The following is a 16384-nucleotide window of genomic DNA, read 5'->3' on the forward strand; positions in this document are numbered from 1 at the left end:
TGGTTTGTATCTTCCTGTTCGTCAATCGAAACAGATTGCGAATAAATATATGAATAGTTTTAATACTGAGTGTTATTTTTAGAACCTTAAAACATTATTTATTCACTGTAGCGAAAATTGATATTGTCAATAAGTACCTAGTTCAAAGTTTTTATCGATTATCGATATCGATTACATTTTAACCGCAATCGTACTCGATAATCGGTTCACATGAATTATTATGCATGGCCACTTCACTATTGAGTTAATTTGACATATGTCACTTATGTCACCGTACTCGACTCGGATAAACAATGTTACATTGTTTCGGAATGTTATCCAACAAAAAGTTTCACCGACAACTAACAAGCAACCAACAGTGCTGCAATAACATGGTGGGAAATATTACGTAATCGGTCAACGACGCCTTTAAATACTAGGCTTTGAAATCAGTCGTTCTTTGGAAGCCGTTGAATGAACATAATTATAGTAGGCTAAGAAATATGTCTATAAATTGGAGTAACACACAAGTTTTTAAACTAATCGACATGTTTCAAGAAAGAGAATTTCTATGGAATCCTATGCTGCCCGAATACAGAGACCGGTGGAAAAAATATGGTGCGTGGTGTGAAATGGCAAATGAATTCGGTCTAGACAAACATATTGTTGAAAGGAAAATGAGATCTCTCATAGGTCAATTTCAACGTGAATTAAAGAAAAGTAGATCATGCGCTAGTGACGATGATACTTCAGGCTCTAACTGGTTTGCTTACAAAAAAATGATGTTTATCAGAGACCGATGTAGAAGAGGACAGGGTGTTGATACAGATTACGAGGCAAGTATCTACATAAATGCAATTTCATATTCATTTGGCATTCAAATAATGAACGGATTTTATCGCAATTTATCATGTAATGCAACATTATGTCGCTCACTTGCGACGACAATGTGATAATCCGAAAAAATCCTAACACTTGTCAGTAAACGTAATTTTGTTAGAAAATGTTTATAATTTTTTTTAACAGTTTTACAAACAGTTGTGTTTATGTTGAAGCATAGACAAATAACGCATTTCTATTAAATTATATTATCAATTTTCTTTGTATTGTTGTAGACAAGATCAGAAGACAATGAAAAAGAGGAAAGTGAAGACGCTAAACTAAGAGAAAATCATGACAAAGATACGGAATACCCTGAAGTAGAGTTCCATCACATTAAAGAAACAGAATTTGTAACTCCAAGCATACAACAACACAACAGCATGCGCAAAAGACCACGACCGAGAGACGAAAAAGATCCTTCCATAGAAACATTATCAGTTTTAGACAATATGTACGAGTCTCAACATCAGAGAGACGAGTTCGACGTCTTCGCAGAACTTGTAGCTATGAAATTGAGAAAACTAAGAAATACGTGTGCTAAAAACACTGCACAGTTTCACATAAATAATATATTATACAACGCTGATATGGGTGACTACGATTGGCCCTCGAACAGCGATCGTTGGCGCCACAGGTCCCCTGGAGCCCAGCCCAGCTCTAGGTCTAGTTATGATGCCCCCCATTCTAGAAGGCATAATAATCGGGGCCCTGCGCTTATTTCTGAATCGAGTAACGATGGTTCCGTTACTACTGTTGATGATATAATAAAATGCGAAGTATTGGATCAGCCATAAGTAAAAACCATGCTATAAATTTTTCCTTGAATGAAGCGTAATGTATATATCTACTTTTTAGATTTCGGGGAAAAAAATATCAAAAAGTTCATACTAAGTATATTTTAATTATTTACAATAAACAAATCACGACTGCTATTTGTTGTTTTATTACAATCTAAATTAGGTAGGTTCATATACAGGCCTGTACCTGAAGTTCTATTATAAACATAAACGTCAAAAATTGGTCCATTAAATAAATCCGAGCACTAAGAAAATTCGTCCGGCTTGTCCGTCGAAAGTATAAAGCAAACAATATAGCTATATTATTTGTATCATGTGAATTTCCGATAAAAAAAATAACATGCGTTACCAGTACGTAGATGGTAGTACCCTTGTGTTATGCCAAATGATAGTGTTTTGTATACGAAAACAAAACTATCATACACCTATGCGTCCTTGACCTATTATGTTTACCCACGTGAATATTGGAGAATAAATGGGTCACGACCATAAAATAATTTGAATTACCCTGGCTAAAGCGCCCTCTTGGGCGCTTTAGCCAGGGTAATTCAAATTATTTTGCACAGCTGATCAGCTAATTTATAAATTTTAATGATCGGTAGTACCTAGGTACTAGGTACATATACTAGTATGAGACTGAGCTTCCCGCCGATGTGGAAAATGCATTTATAGAGCACGTCTTACGCCCACTTAAAACCCGCGCACCCTATTAGTCCGTTTTTTCTTTATGTCCTATTTCGGAAGATAATCTTATATGTTAGATTATGGTGATTTCCATTATTGTATGCAACTTATAAAAAAATAAATTACTTAACAAAAATAAAAATAAGAGTTTGAGTTACACGACAGTCATGAGGGTGGGTAGGCAGTAAGTAGGTACATGGAATCGATATCATAATTTGCTACGAACACGTGTAGCCACTTCCATATTATCTCACCCTTTGAGGAAACAATCGTCAAAGAGTTTAAAAACCACGATAAACATTCGTATTCGTAAATAAAAAAATATCTTTTCCGTTACGTACAGCCATCTAGTGAAGCATCCTGGTTCTTGGCGCTCCAGCCACTCAGTACATTTCAATAGCTGGTAGCTAGATAGCTCTGCCCTCCAAAATCGATAACTTATTGTTATTGACTTTGTTAAATAGTAGCAATTTTTATAGACGATAGTTTATTGTAGTGTTAATTAATATGAACTGACCATTATACGATAAAGTAATGGTTATGTAGATAACTACTGTGCTACTGCTATAATTTTTCCCGATAAATTGCTTATTCGCTCTACTATGCATACGTTTGGAAATAAATAAGTATCAACGATGCGATGTTACATAGAGATACAGCCGAAAAGCAATATTTTGGTCTTTTCGACACCTACAAATAATAGGTAATAAATTAAAGGTTACTCAGCGGTAACTAATCTATACTTGTTTCGGAGCTAAAATAGAGCCGATGAAAACATAATATTTACTAAAAATTATTTCATTCACTAGGCATTATGACACATGCTACAAATCTATAACACCCATGTACCTACTCCGTTAAATAATAATAAATGTTCCAAGCACCTTTACGCTCTTTTTTACCCCAACAGGCTGGGTAGAGTTGTATTTAATTACCTCGTCAACTTGAGTAAGTATATATGTTTCAAACAGGAAAAATATCAAATTGTTTTATCGTCATATATATCAGAATAACCTGTGATAATGGGATCGTCATCTCTTCCTGGATAGGAAATAGATAACGGGAAAATTTTCTGCTATTAAAACTAAATTATTAGTCGGTCTAGTTTATGATAAGTATCAAATGTCGCGCTCGCGATCTTTCACGACGAATATGAAGCTAGGTAGTAGGTAGTATATAAAAAATAAATTGTATTACTAAAATTGCGACGAAACTACTTAAATAAAATAATTTTGTTAGCCGCCTAGAGCCCGTAACCTGGCCGTGTTGTTGTTTAAAAGAAATTCCATTTCGTTTATTAAAGGGTTCATATTGAAAGGGTTGTAAACAGACGCGCACCACGTTTTCCCTGCACGTGAGTTAGCCGTTCGATACAAATACTGGGAGATGGTGACTGCTTCCTATAGCTAGGTACAAGTGACCCCTGCCCCTCAGTGCCGTAGGTAGACTAATTCACCCTCACCCCATGGGTAAAAATGCAAGCAATGCACTCTGCATTGGTTTTATAATTTTCATATCGTGATATCGTTTTGGAACAGTATTCATAATTGTTATCGTGCTTTCTCATTATATTGTTAACATGGGTTTTCGTATGCTTTGTAAGGTATAAAGTTGGTGTTGGACGTTAGTAGGTAAACGAAAGCAATGAATTCTAAAAATATCTTTCTCAATAGCTTGTAGGAAGGTAAACACCTCTATCTCCTACTTACTATATCCGTAGCTATACTGCGTAACTCTACAATAATAAGGGAAGTTGTTTTCAATGGTGTTGCGTGCCCGTAGAATATAATAAATGCATTAGAAGTGTTGATTGAACTATGACCGATGCATAGTAGAATCTTTGTAATTATTTTATGTATATAATGGTACTTTTTTATGTAATTTAGCTTATACACCTGTTAGGTGCTTGCTTGATTATTATTTTAACACTATCTATTTGATCTTTTTTTTCTAAGACGTTAAAGAAAACACGATTAAGCTTATGTCGAGAGACTCCATTCAAAGACGCCAAAATTAGATTAAGTGCTCGTTATCACGCACGACACTTTAGAACTCCCGGAGAGGTAGTCACGTAGCAATTTGGCTGACACATTAGACAGGCGGTGCAGCAATACAATCGAGCGTTTTACAAAAAAATTGAAACGCAAATAATTGCACCATTTGTCTATGGAGTAGATAGATATGTGAGTCTTTGTTCATTGCGTAGGTAGCTGGGGGATGTAGCATGAAAGCGTGGGGAAAGAAAATCAATATTGTGTGCGCACGCGATCAGCGCAAGCCCGTCCCACAACGCTTTCCGACACTCCGCAGTATAACCATATCCATGCATAGCAACAATATTTCATACAACTAGCCAGTTCCATGTTGTGGCCAAAGTCATAAACAGCTTTAGTTAACTTTTTTATTACACTAAAGTACTGCGACAAGAATTAAAAGTTTCCGTGGAGATTAAACTACTTTTCGGTAAGTTGAAACTTATTTTAAGTAATAAATCTGCGGCGGCGTAAACATAGGTCGTAGTACAATGGCAATATTTAACGCTTAGCTATAAATAGGTAAATAATAAATTGTGAAATTAATAAAAAAAATGTAACGACCGTAACTTTATTTGTTTGCACATAGAGTTCTTTTTCCTTAAAAAATTGCTTAGTATCGTACCGCGTTTTGTTCGGTACACTAATTAGTGATACCCTTAGGCAAGTAACTTATAAAATTATAAAACTAATTTTAATTACAAAAGCTTGGGATTCTTGTAAGATTAATGAAATTCTCGTTCCTAAATAGCTCAAGACGCCTTAAAGTCACGTGTCAACTGGTTAAAGGTATAACGGGCGTACTCTACTTAATTTGGTAAAGTAGGTAACTGTAGTTGGGATCTTGGTATAAATAAAAGTTGTTTTTTTCTAATACTTTATGGACATTGAAATCAACTACGCTCTTAACTTTTAAGCAAGTAAATCAATGAGTTTATTTTTGTATTGAACGCTTGTTTACGAGTTGCTTCTCACTTTGAATATAAGCATTAGAATTTAATAATATGTATTAATTACATAGTAAAATATTAAAATATAACATGCTGACATGTCATAAACAAGCAGCGATATAATAATAGGAAATATTTGACTACAAAAAGTCGCGCGTAGATCTAGGCATAACTAGATCGATTTAGTAAATGACCATAAAAAAATTTAAAAAAATTGACAGTCACTGTTTATAATGTCTCAGTTATGTAACTGTTTTGTAATTTTAAAGGCACATGACTTATTAAAAACTTAATTTAATTGTTATTTATTAGACTAAAGTCATAACAAAATGATAAACGTGTAGCACTAGTCGTAAAATTGATTTTACCTCGAGGCCATGCACCGAATGCAAATGACCTTTAGCTACGGCCGTAGGACGCAGCAGCCGCGGAAACCGCGTGGGCGAGAGCATTATGTCGCGCGTTCGATTCTCGGCTGAATCTCGCCAGAAATATTTCATTGTATGTTTTCATAGTATAGTTAATTGGTTTGTTTGTTGGTTCGGTCGTTATTCATTGTTTTGTTATAACCTTAACTTTTAAAAGTGGGAGATTCTTAAGTCGTCTAAGGTTTTCGCTTTGTTTGACATTGAACGATAATTTTGTTCAATATCAATTACAAAAATGAAAGGAATTTAAGTTGTGTATTAGAGGCTAACTTGACTTAATCAAATATTCTACTTAACTCTACATAGAGTCCAGGATCGAGATGTAATTGATTGTTATTATGTATTAGTTTGATCTAATAAGAAATAAGTGTCTTCCGGATATGAGTTATAAGTTGTCTACTCAGTAGCATTATTAAAAATATGGACATTTAAGCTTTTTATTCTGCAAAATGTGTTTTTGTAAAATCCAACGCCGCCCATACCTAATTACTTAATTTATCAGGAAAAATGGAAAAAAATATTTATTTTTATTAGAAATGGGCGATTCTGAAAATTAAATAGAAACACGTCAAATTCAAGGAAAAAGTAGATAGAAGTAGAGCAATTTGCGCGTGAACAGGGTGGCGATGCGGCGGCAGGGCGGGCGCGCCGCTGGCGGAACGAACGCGCCCCTCGTGATACGACGCAGGCGCGCGCCGCTAAACCGACCGACGCTACGTTGGATCGATAAGATAAACGCGCAACCCCAGTCTACTAGTTAAATCAATACGAAACTCCATCGATTTTCGCAGCCGCAGCCGCCGCACAACAGATTTGAGAGTCGCACGCGGTGGGTGCGCGCATCGAACCGTTTCAAAATATTTATTCTAAAAGTGAAGTAATTTTAATATATATTGTGACGGACAGTTTTGTGTGCTCGTTAATTCGTTATTGATATCGATTACATCGATGTCCAGTTTTCAAGGTAATTTTTTTTATTAATAAAATAATTTGATATTGGTGTCAGTTGATATTCCATTTACGTCGTTAAAATATTTTTTATTATCTTCATTTTAATTTTAATTTAAAAAAAACATATACTTATTTTTTTTAATAACAATATGAAAACCAATAAAACATTATACTTATGTACGAAATTATTATATATTATTCTACGCTTGTTTCCGATTTTCACGGACATGCGTCATCGTAATAATCAATGTGTATTGGTCAATATTACTTTTCATTCATAAAGTTATAGCGCATCGCGCTAAGCGGCGTGCGGCGCGGCGTAGCGTCGGCCGGCACCGGTAGATTGTGTAAACTTTGTGAACTTACATTGTTTTGATTGTAAGTTTATATTGCGCAGTATCATGAAAGCTTTTATAACTTCAATATTTCATTAATGTGTTTCTTTTACTTAATATGATGTGGCATACGAAAAGTAAATCGTAGTTTATGTCATTTTGACGTAGCGCGACCAGGATCCGCCGCGTGATATTTCGAAATGTAAACATAAACAATGTGGGGTTATATCAATATTATTTTTTGTTTGTATTAGATGGTGTAAGATGTAGAAAATAAGGAGAGAAAATGACGTCGACGGACACGTACCAGTTGAAATGGCACTCGCACAGTTCGCACCTGAACGGTTCGGTCGCGGCGTTGCTGCGGTCCGAGCGGTTCACGGACGTGGTGCTATGTACCATGGACGGGTCTCAGATCCCCGCGCACAAGTTCATCCTGAGCTCGTGCAGCGTGTACCTGAGCACGCTGTTCGAGGGCCAGCGCTCTGTGACGCGGATGGGCGGCATGCTCTATGTGGTACTGCCGTCTGAAATATCAACTAAAGCGCTCAAGATCCTCGTTGAGTATATGTATAAAGGTGAGTTTATATATTCATTGTTTTAAACTATGTTGATTGTAAGTAACTATACTGTCGTGTTCCCATGGCAAAACATAAACTCCAATAAGATTTTATTTCTCGAGTTTAAACCTGTATTCCGCTAACTTTCTTATTATTGTCTTTATTATCTTCTCCGAATAAAATAGTTAGAAAGACCATCCTCTATCAGACGAGTTGCTTGCATAAATCTATAACCAAGTTGTAACTCAGGCATTTGTTTTCTTCAGGTGAAACTACAGTATCAAATGAGGTTCTAGACACTGTGTTGAAAGCCGGTGAAGTGTTGAAAATTCGAGGTCTATGGAGACAGACTGAGGAAGGCGTGGATGGGTTACCTGGTGACAAAACCGCAGCAACTGCGATACCTTCCACTGTCACCAAGCAGGCTTCCATAAATCCTAAGAAGTCTGATGACAGTCAACCGAAGATATCAGTGAAGAAAGATGAGAAACTTCTTAAATCTTTTAATCCGGTCACTTCAGGCCCCGGTGGAGTTACCAGGTAATAAATATTACTGATTAATTATTGCTATTGTTATTATAGCACAGCACAATATTTTTTTCACTAAAGCTTGCTCTTAAAACTTTATAGCTCTAGGTAATACAACTAAAAACCTAATCAATTAACAACTTGCCCTCAAAAGTAAATTTTATCCATCAATTTTTTCTGTAAAAAATAAGAACAATGTTTGTTAACTCTACATATTAAATTTTCAACCATTTAAGCATCTTCACACAAATATTGATAAGGGAAATTAATAGTTTGATTATTTCTTGTATGATTATAATCATGTAACTCTATGTATTGTTATTCCACAGACCAATGTTCATCGGGCCTCCGAAGCTGGTGTTCATCAAGACGACGGAGGGAGCGACGGGCGCGGCGTCGCTGCGGCCCGGCGCGCCCAAGGGACAGACCATCCTCGTGGCGCCCGCACCCACCAGCGATGCGGCTACCATGGCCACCGTCGCCACGTCCACATCAGGTAAATATATAACCTTTCCTTTTTATTTTTGATGACTTTTGTTAGAATTAATTGAGTGGAGAACTTAAAATATTTTGCGGGGTTAAGGAGGGAGAATGACCGAGGAGTTATGATATTCTGGGGAGAGTGGTCTAGGGGCCTGTCCCTTAAACGTTTTGTGTGAGATGATTAGATTCAAGTAGTAGTAGCACTTGAACTAATCTAAGAATTAAATCCGATACCTAATGATATTGTATTACATGAACCAGTATACAACCATTTACACCATAGAGGTATACAAGGGACAAACATTCAATGGCTCTATTAATCTAAAGTTCTGTGTTCTGTTTCAGCGACAGTATCTGTGGCGAGCGGGGCCGGGAGCGAGGACTCTCAAGACGAGCCACTGACGCCGAGGATACTGCGCCGGCACGCGGCCGAGAGGAAGTACGGCAAGAGGCAAAAGACTGATACCAATACTGATAATGAGGACAAGGAAACTGACGACACGCATGATACTGCTTCTGAAACTTCTAGTAAGTGTTTTATTATTTATTTTACCTACCTACTTAAGTACCTACCTACTTACCTAGGCTAAGCCTACAATGACTCCAATATTGTTCCAATAGCTATAATGATTGACACTTTCAAATCTTTTGTCAAAATTAGTCAGGACTGTTTTTAATTTAACAAGTTTAGCTTCAAGCAAAAATTATATTTCAAGTCCACAACTTTTTACATGTGGTGTATTTATAGGATAAAGTTCACCAATCATACAAAGACCCCTACTTCTTTAAACGAACACATATTTTCGTACTCATTATAGAAAAGTCATTGGAAACCGAGGTGCAAGTGAAAGATGAACCGGAATGGGACGCGAGCAGTATAGAGGAGGAAGAGCGATCCATCGCCGAGATGTTTCAAGCTGAGATGAGCGTCAAATCCGAACCTATCGATGAAGTCGACATTGACGAGGACAGCCTAGTAAGTTGTTTTACTAAAATTTTGTCAACATATTGCTCACAGTCAGGTAGTCGGGTCCACCGGTCCCAGTGAGTAGGTTTAGCGACCTTCGGCATGGCCATTTCACGGAGTAAAGGCTGTTTGTGTTAGAGCTGCAAGTCTCCTTCGGAAGGCACGTTAAATTAGATTTTCGATAACATTCGTTGACTTATGACAGTGGTTTTCGGTTGCACCGTTAAATTTTTATGCCTTTTCGTATTTTCAAAACGGTGGTAGTCATACTATAACTTACTCTTGCTCGTGCACATGATACCTTTACAACTCCGCTAACCCGCTGTGGATACGTTCCTGACTGCGTGTCCGAATATCGTGTACACGAACGCCGATACTAACTAGTTAGTTACTCAGGGAGGGATGTGAATCGTGATTGATTTGCTTTACCGTGTACATTGGACTGACAGCGTGTATGTGGCAGGTGTACAGCCCGCTGGCGTGCGAGCTGTGCGCGGAGGTGTTCACGGTGCCGGCCGCCTGGGTGCGCCACGTGCAGGGCCACGCGCGCGCCGACCACACCACCGCCAGGAAGAGGAAGCACCGCTCCGCCGTGAGTATTGTATCTGTCTAACGTCCCAACACCGCAGACTACAACATCAGCTACGAAATCACAAGTTTGGAGACTCAATTCGTGAGTAACGACCAGGATGTGTGTACACGCCACGGATTATAAGGACCGCGACGTATAATACTGCGTGTCTCTAGTCGACTAATGTAGGTCGATTTGATAACTACGAGCACCTTGTACTACATAGTTATTAGTTACTTCCTCTTTGTCTGCATTTATATACTACATCCCTCCTTTCTCCCTACCTTTTATTTGACCTTTAGTACTGACATAATATTATTCAAAAAGCTCATGTCCTTTTTCCTTTCTTAGAAAATGATTATACAAAAGTGTTAAAACATGATTATTTCATAAACAGAGTGACGACACCGAAGAGACCATGGCTCTGCTCCGCTGCGACTTATGCCAAAAGCACTTCCCAAACCCTGCTGAATGGGTGCGACATATACAGAGCACGCACACAGAATCAGGTCAGTATCTTATCTCTACGGACTTATTTTAAGAACAGTGAAAAGAAGTCGTCTATTTAAAAATATTATACTCTAAGTTAGTAATAAAAACAGAATACAACAAATTAAAAAAAAATGTTATGGTTTCCTCGCCAGCCAGCCATCGAAATTAATAACCCTTATTGAAATGCATCTCTGTTATGATAATGTTTAATGAGTAAGAGGATGGAAGAAATACACGACGTTGTGTCTTGCGATTTAGGGTTCGAGCCCCTGTGTTAAAGTAATTTTTGTAATTTATTTTTATGAAATATTGTAATTTTATAATGTAAAATTGTAATTTATTGTATTTGTATAACTAATTTGTAACATAGCTGAAATCGATTGTTATGTATGTGGCTAATTCTCGACAAACGAACATCATTTGCGTTATGTTGATTTTATTTTAACACCGTACACTGCCTATGCTTTTAACACCAACCTTATTTTCATCCATAAAAGTTTAATTTATTTTTCAACTGTACAATATTTTGTCCTTTTCTACCCCATATTGGATTTATTACCAAAGAAAGAGACAAAGCATTCCACAGCTGAAAGGCTGTTTTTAAACATTTATAAATATGTATTATATGACACCTATCCCGCTACACTCATGATAATCACTTCAGTTATGTTCTAAGGATTAATGTTTTAAGAAGCATCTCGTTTGAGTAATACTTGAATTATTGAAATGTGATGCTTCTACTTGTGATTGTCTTGCCTACTGATCCTGTTCTAAATGTCGTTCGATGTCGATTGTCTAGAATTGGCCCTTTCAAACAACAGTGCCCCACCAAAACGTCACAATCGTTTCACAGAGGGCGCGCAAAACAAGGCTTGCCCGCAGTGCAAGAAAACCTTCCCGTCGCATGCCTCCATGCTCATTCATATGCGAATGCATACAGGTAACTTGAACATCTCTATCAGTGTCAAAACAAATAATAATATTAGATCACAAGCACAATTTTAAAAAGGAAATCAGATTTAAGAATAAAGTCTATATTAGTAAATTTTTTTACTCTTACTTTGTGTAACTGTTGAAACTGTTGATTAAGTATATAAACTCACTTTAAGTATCAATTTTATATTTTGAAATCTTACTACTTTCTAGATATTAATCAGTAAAATTCATCCAAGTATATATCCCACAGAAAACGTTAGACGATACACTAAGCATCATAATTACTTTATATTTCTTATCAATTGTAGGCGAGCGTCCATTCGTTTGCGGACTATGTAACAAGAGTTTCAACGTGAAGTCCAATCTGCTGCGACATCTGCGCACGTTGCACGACCAGCTCATCAGCCCCGCGCAAGTGGAGGGCGAGGAAGAGGAGATTGTGCCGGGCCCTTCCGAGGTCAAGCGCGAGTCTTGAGGACGTGGAGGGGGGGCAGGTAACTTGATGCCTTCGAATTATACTTTGTCCTGTAAATCTAAACCAGCGCCATTACCTTACAGATTACGAATTGTAATTACATATTAATTTATATAAAAATTCTAAGTGGTTCGGGATAAATTCAATTCATTTATTCGTATAGGTCAAGTACTGACACTTATGATAGTCAATGATACAGAGGGTTAATTTTTTTTTAAATACTTGTATCCTCAAAATAAATGTTGTTGATGCAGGAAGGCGCGGACGTCGGGCACCGTACACACGTAGGATGACCGACAGAGAACGCGACATGAGAGACGCGAAGAAGCTCGAGGAATCGACGCTGGCCACCGCGCCGCGGAAACAGAACTACTCACTGTTCTTGAAGCAACGCGCGGTGCTGTTCTCCGCCAAGAAGTGGAAGCAGTGAACACTCACACGGCTGCGACACGCTACACGTCTACACAACTTTACTCTTCTATACTTACTTTGTTTACAACTTAACGAGTATGTTCGTAGCGATGTCGCGTCTCGCCGTTAGTTCACTTACTCCTGCCCACCCTCCTTTTTATATTACGGATTACTTAATTTCATATTTTGAGTGAGTTATTTTTATAATCCCCTAGTTGTTTAATAATTAACGATTTTAGTCTCGACTTTTCTAGTCACAGTGTAAGTTAAGTTAATATATTGATTAGTATTATGTGTTCGATTCCCCTATTTATGAGCACTAAGGGCATTCCGATAACACTAGCTACTTTGGCGCACTCAGATTCATACTACATAAACATAATTACTATATTTGATTAGGTTAATTGTGTGAATTCAAACTACATGTAATTTTACTGTACCATTTTGATGTCTATGGCTAATAATATTACTGTAAGCTCTTAATGTCGAAACTTATCTTAAATAGATACTTAGTTGTTGTTTGGTTAACGATGTTGTTTAACAGAAGCAAGATCTTAAGAAGTAACTTTTTTATAAAAAGTTGCATTCTAAATGTCTGTCAGAATTTATGATTAGTAATGATAAATTACTGTAATTTTTGGATACTTATTCTACCAGTAACAAGTGTAACAGACAACAACTAGTGATTTGTAACCAGATGATCAATAATAATTCTTACCAAGTACATCTTAACTTAGCAATAGATTTGTGTCGTATCAGATACCTATTTACCCAGTACTTATATGCCTTAGTGATTTTGATCTCTGCATATTATTTGATGTATAAAAGCTTAAGGGGAAGCATTTTTAGAAGTTAAGACTACTAATATATCGCACTCCTAGATGTAAACGGTAAAGAAACTGTTCGTTGAACAGAAAAAAAAAGTGATTTGAAGTAGAAGTTCATCCAATAGCACGGTACTGGTGTACTTCGTATAGTCAAAGCATGAATCAGTATAATGGATTATTCATACCGTGTCTAACGTCATTCCTAATGAATTACCAAAGGTATTTTTAAGTGAATTTAGTCTTCAATTTTACATCTGGGTGTGCGACGTAAATATTACATTACTATATGTGAAGCTTTAAGTTCACCATTCCATTTGTGTTAGAAAATGCTATTTATTTTAAATATCTAAGTCAGATACGTTTTTAATTCAATACTCATGTGAAACATGGACATGATTAGTCATTTGTACTATTGTGGAAAATAAAAAATGATTCTATGTATTGAATGTTTTATTTTGAGAATGATATGAACATTGGCGTATGAATCTTACAAAAATAGAATTTATCACATGTTTCGCGATACACACAGTGTACGGAGATTTCGTGTATGAAAAATTGCTACCATGATAGTTATTGTAGAAGGAATAAAGTACAACTATATGCACGATTATAAAACTTAAAGATATTATAGTCTAACTGTCTTCTTCTTCGATCTTGGGCGCCAGGTAGTAGCGGATGTGGCCTATATCTTGAATGCGGTACTCGACCACCAGTGGGACATCCGCGGACATCGACAGTTGTACCTGTGAAATATGTCAGATGTTAATGATTTACAAAGACTATAAAGTATAATGTAAAGTATGTAATCGTTATTGTATACATAAATTAACCGTGTCCTCTTCCCAATGAAATATTAACTTCATTACATAATACATTGTTACATATTAGTTTACGGCAGAACGACTATTTACTAGATCAATTTCTGCAAACATGTCATGAACACTACAGCTTGTCAGAGTATCTTTTATTAAGGGCTGGTTGTACTGAATGTACAACTCATGAATATTAGTCAGAGAACCTATCTGTTAAATAAAGTGACAGAAATAGCATAAAAACTGTCAAAAAACCACCTACTTACTTATCCAGAAGTGGTAAAAGTTGGTGTGAGTAATGAGAGTAAGATAAAAGCTTAATTTACCTGTGGGCTCAGTGAGGTAGCTTTGGTGAAGTAGTTGAGGTACTGGCAGGCGAATGTGAGAGTGACGGGCTCTTCCATCTCTATAACAACAGCCTCATCTTCCTTGTCAATGGAGGCTGTTTGAGCAAGCTTGATGTTTGCTGAACCAATGTCGCCAGTGGCTGAGAACTTCACTCCTGTGATAGCAAGGGAAACAAGTTAAAAATAGATCACCTATATGGCTTGTGTGCTATTGAATAATGTGATTGGGTTGCAAATCTTTATCTATTACATGCTAGGTTATACATACACATACAGCAGCAGGTAAGAAGATTTTTTAGTTTTTTAGTAAAAGCAGTTAAAGAATGACTTGCCTTCCTTTGTGCATGAGATGACCATAGACTCTCCGAACTGTGAGAGATCGCGGCAGATCCTCGCAAACTCGGCGCTCGGTAACCGAATGGTGCAGCTGTACTCAGTCTCAGGAATACCTGATGAAAACAAAGCCAATAAAAGTTTGTAGTACTGTACATACATACATAGAGTACTGGTGAAGTTCAAAATGATAATTTAAGTTAAGTAAGTCATGTAGATTCAGGTCTAAAGGGGTTGCAAAACCTACTTCATGTTCTTCATCAAAAGGATGGCTTTTAAAACAGCCACTTTTACCGTTAAAAGTCTGGTAGCAAGTTTTTAAGGATCTTTATCTAAATAACATATTATTAGAACCATAGTTAGTGTCTTACCTAAATGTTCTAGGTCCAAGTTCATGAGTTTCATCTCATAATCTGAAACCTTCTCTTGATTGGGGCTCTCGAACACAAAGGTGACTGTGTCTGCATTGTCTTGTGCCTTGATTGTCACTGTGTCTTTGTCGCCCGCACATTTCAAGATCTTTGACATACTGCAAGTGTTACATAGAATTTAGGAGCACATCAAAAATGTTTAGCATGTAATAGACTACATAAATGAGATTGCATACTATCCTATATTAACAATATACTTGTGTACAAGACTTTGAGTTAAAAGAAAAAAGTTGATTAAACCATTTTTAAAAGGCTCTACATACCTTCCTAGGTTCATGCCCATAGAGATGTTTCTGTCACATCTGTATTTATCAAAGCCATCTGCTCGGAGAGTGAGTGATACCAGTGATACGTGAGAGTTGTCCATTGCCTGCAACAAGTATTTTCATGATAATTAGCCATGCTATTAGAGCTAATATTAACAAAAGTATAGCAAGGTAAGAACCAGCAGTCGAAACCATTTAACATTTCATGTAAAATCAGTTGTGACAGTTTCATATTGTTCAAGCTTTGGTACTTTCAGGGTCAAAGTCACCAGTAACCTAAAAAATTGAAGATATCTTAAATGTTACCTGTAATTGGATGCCATTGTCGTCGCAATCAAATGTAGCCTGTGTGAGGAGATCCTTGATAGCTTCCAACACCTTCTTCAAAATGGAACTACGGAGAAGGCGTGCCTCGAACATTATTAACTGCAAACGTTGATCAAGTTACAAACACGTTTTTTTGGTGCTCACTTGGGTTTAAACAATGAGTTACTTAATAATATAAAGCACCAGGACTAAATAAAACAATGAAAGAAAAAAACATCGAGAACACTTGGCTAACGGTTTTGTTATTATTACAATACACAATAAATCCATGTTTATATCACTTTTTGTTGTGTAGCTCTGATAAATAACGCCAGAAATACTTACATTTTATTGGTATAACAAGTAACAATTCACTAAAATAACAAAGAAATAAGGCACGATGCGTTGCAGTCGCTGACCTCACCAACAATTGACAGCCGGTCGCGGGAAAATTCGGCGCGAAAAATAGAAACGTCAAACATCAAAGTTTGAATAACGCTGTAGTTCCAGGTAACGCAGTAGTTAAAAAGCATAGGAAAGAATGAGATGAATAATGGCGATTTGTGAATGCGTAAAGGAGATAGAGTGTAGGCAATCATT

The 16384-nt window shown here is 36.8% G+C and overlaps 3 protein-coding genes across 6 annotated transcripts; 2 read left to right on the forward strand and 1 right to left on the reverse strand.

The window, feature by feature from the left end:
- Positions 1–276: 276 nt before the first annotated feature.
- LOC142973321 (uncharacterized) lies at positions 277–1793 on the forward strand. Its single transcript, XM_076114964.1, has 2 exons — positions 277–815; positions 1095–1793. Exons 1-2 carry the CDS (start codon positions 483–485, stop codon positions 1653–1655), a joined length of 894 nt encoding a protein of 297 aa, XP_075971079.1. The 5' UTR covers positions 277–482; the 3' UTR covers positions 1656–1793.
- A 2827-nt stretch (positions 1794–4620) lies between these two features.
- On the forward strand, positions 4621–13730 carry LOC142972802 (uncharacterized). Of its 4 annotated transcripts, none has more exons than XM_076114106.1 (11): positions 4621–4805; positions 7294–7617; positions 7866–8139; positions 8457–8623; positions 8956–9138; positions 9429–9586; positions 10041–10169; positions 10546–10657; positions 11440–11580; positions 11885–12070; positions 12306–13730. In XM_076114106.1, the coding sequence occupies exons 2-10, from the start codon at positions 7326–7328 to the stop codon at positions 12049–12051; spliced, it is 1623 nt and encodes a 540-aa protein (XP_075970221.1). In that variant the 5' UTR covers positions 4621–4805; positions 7294–7325; the 3' UTR covers positions 12052–12070; positions 12306–13730. The 4 variants fall into 4 exon arrangements, with proteins under 4 accessions (XP_075970221.1, XP_075970220.1, XP_075970223.1 ...); XM_076114105.1 differs by lacking the exon at positions 4621–4805 and adding an exon at positions 6519–6717; XM_076114108.1 differs by lacking the exon at positions 4621–4805 and adding an exon at positions 6522–6717 and having other exon boundaries at positions 11494–11580.
- LOC142972803 (proliferating cell nuclear antigen) lies at positions 13722–16281 on the reverse strand. Its single transcript, XM_076114109.1, has 7 exons — positions 16130–16281; positions 15785–15904; positions 15476–15582; positions 15153–15310; positions 14781–14897; positions 14428–14603; positions 13722–14032 (listed from the first exon to the last, which is right to left on the reverse strand). Exons 2-7 carry the CDS (start codon positions 15896–15898, stop codon positions 13922–13924), a joined length of 783 nt encoding a protein of 260 aa, XP_075970224.1. The 5' UTR covers positions 15899–15904; positions 16130–16281; the 3' UTR covers positions 13722–13921.
- Between the last annotated feature and the right edge of the window lie 103 nt (positions 16282–16384).

Source organism: Anticarsia gemmatalis, chromosome 5 (genome assembly GCF_050436995.1).
Source record: "Anticarsia gemmatalis isolate Benzon Research Colony breed Stoneville strain chromosome 5, ilAntGemm2 primary, whole genome shotgun sequence".
Lineage (NCBI taxonomy): Eukaryota > Metazoa > Arthropoda > Insecta > Lepidoptera > Erebidae > Anticarsia > Anticarsia gemmatalis.

Excerpts from the sequence above, each read along its gene's own strand:
- LOC142973321 (XM_076114964.1), top strand. The coding sequence starts at position 483 with ATGTCTATAAATTGGAGTAACACACAAGTTTTTAAACTAATCGACATG. Across the intron at positions 816-1,094 it reads GTGTTGATACAGATTACGAG|ACAAGATCAGAAGACAATGA; the intron begins GCAAGTATCTAC and ends GTATTGTTGTAG.
- LOC142972802 (XM_076114106.1), top strand. The coding sequence starts at position 7,326 with ATGACGTCGACGGACACGTACCAGTTGAAATGGCACTCGCACAGTTCG. Across the intron at positions 7,618-7,865 it reads CGTTGAGTATATGTATAAAG|GTGAAACTACAGTATCAAAT; the intron begins GTGAGTTTATAT and ends TGTTTTCTTCAG. Across the intron at positions 11,581-11,884 it reads TCATATGCGAATGCATACAG|GCGAGCGTCCATTCGTTTGC; the intron begins GTAACTTGAACA and ends TATCAATTGTAG.
- LOC142972803 (XM_076114109.1), bottom strand. The coding sequence starts at position 15,898 with ATGTTCGAGGCACGCCTTCTCCGTAGTTCCATTTTGAAGAAGGTGTTG. Across the intron at positions 15,583-15,784 it reads ACAATGGCATCCAATTACAG|GCAATGGACAACTCTCACGT; the intron begins GTAACATTTAAG and ends TACTTGTTGCAG. Across the intron at positions 14,898-15,152 it reads CTTGGACCTAGAACATTTAG|GTATTCCTGAGACTGAGTAC; the intron begins GTAAGACACTAA and ends TGTTTTCATCAG.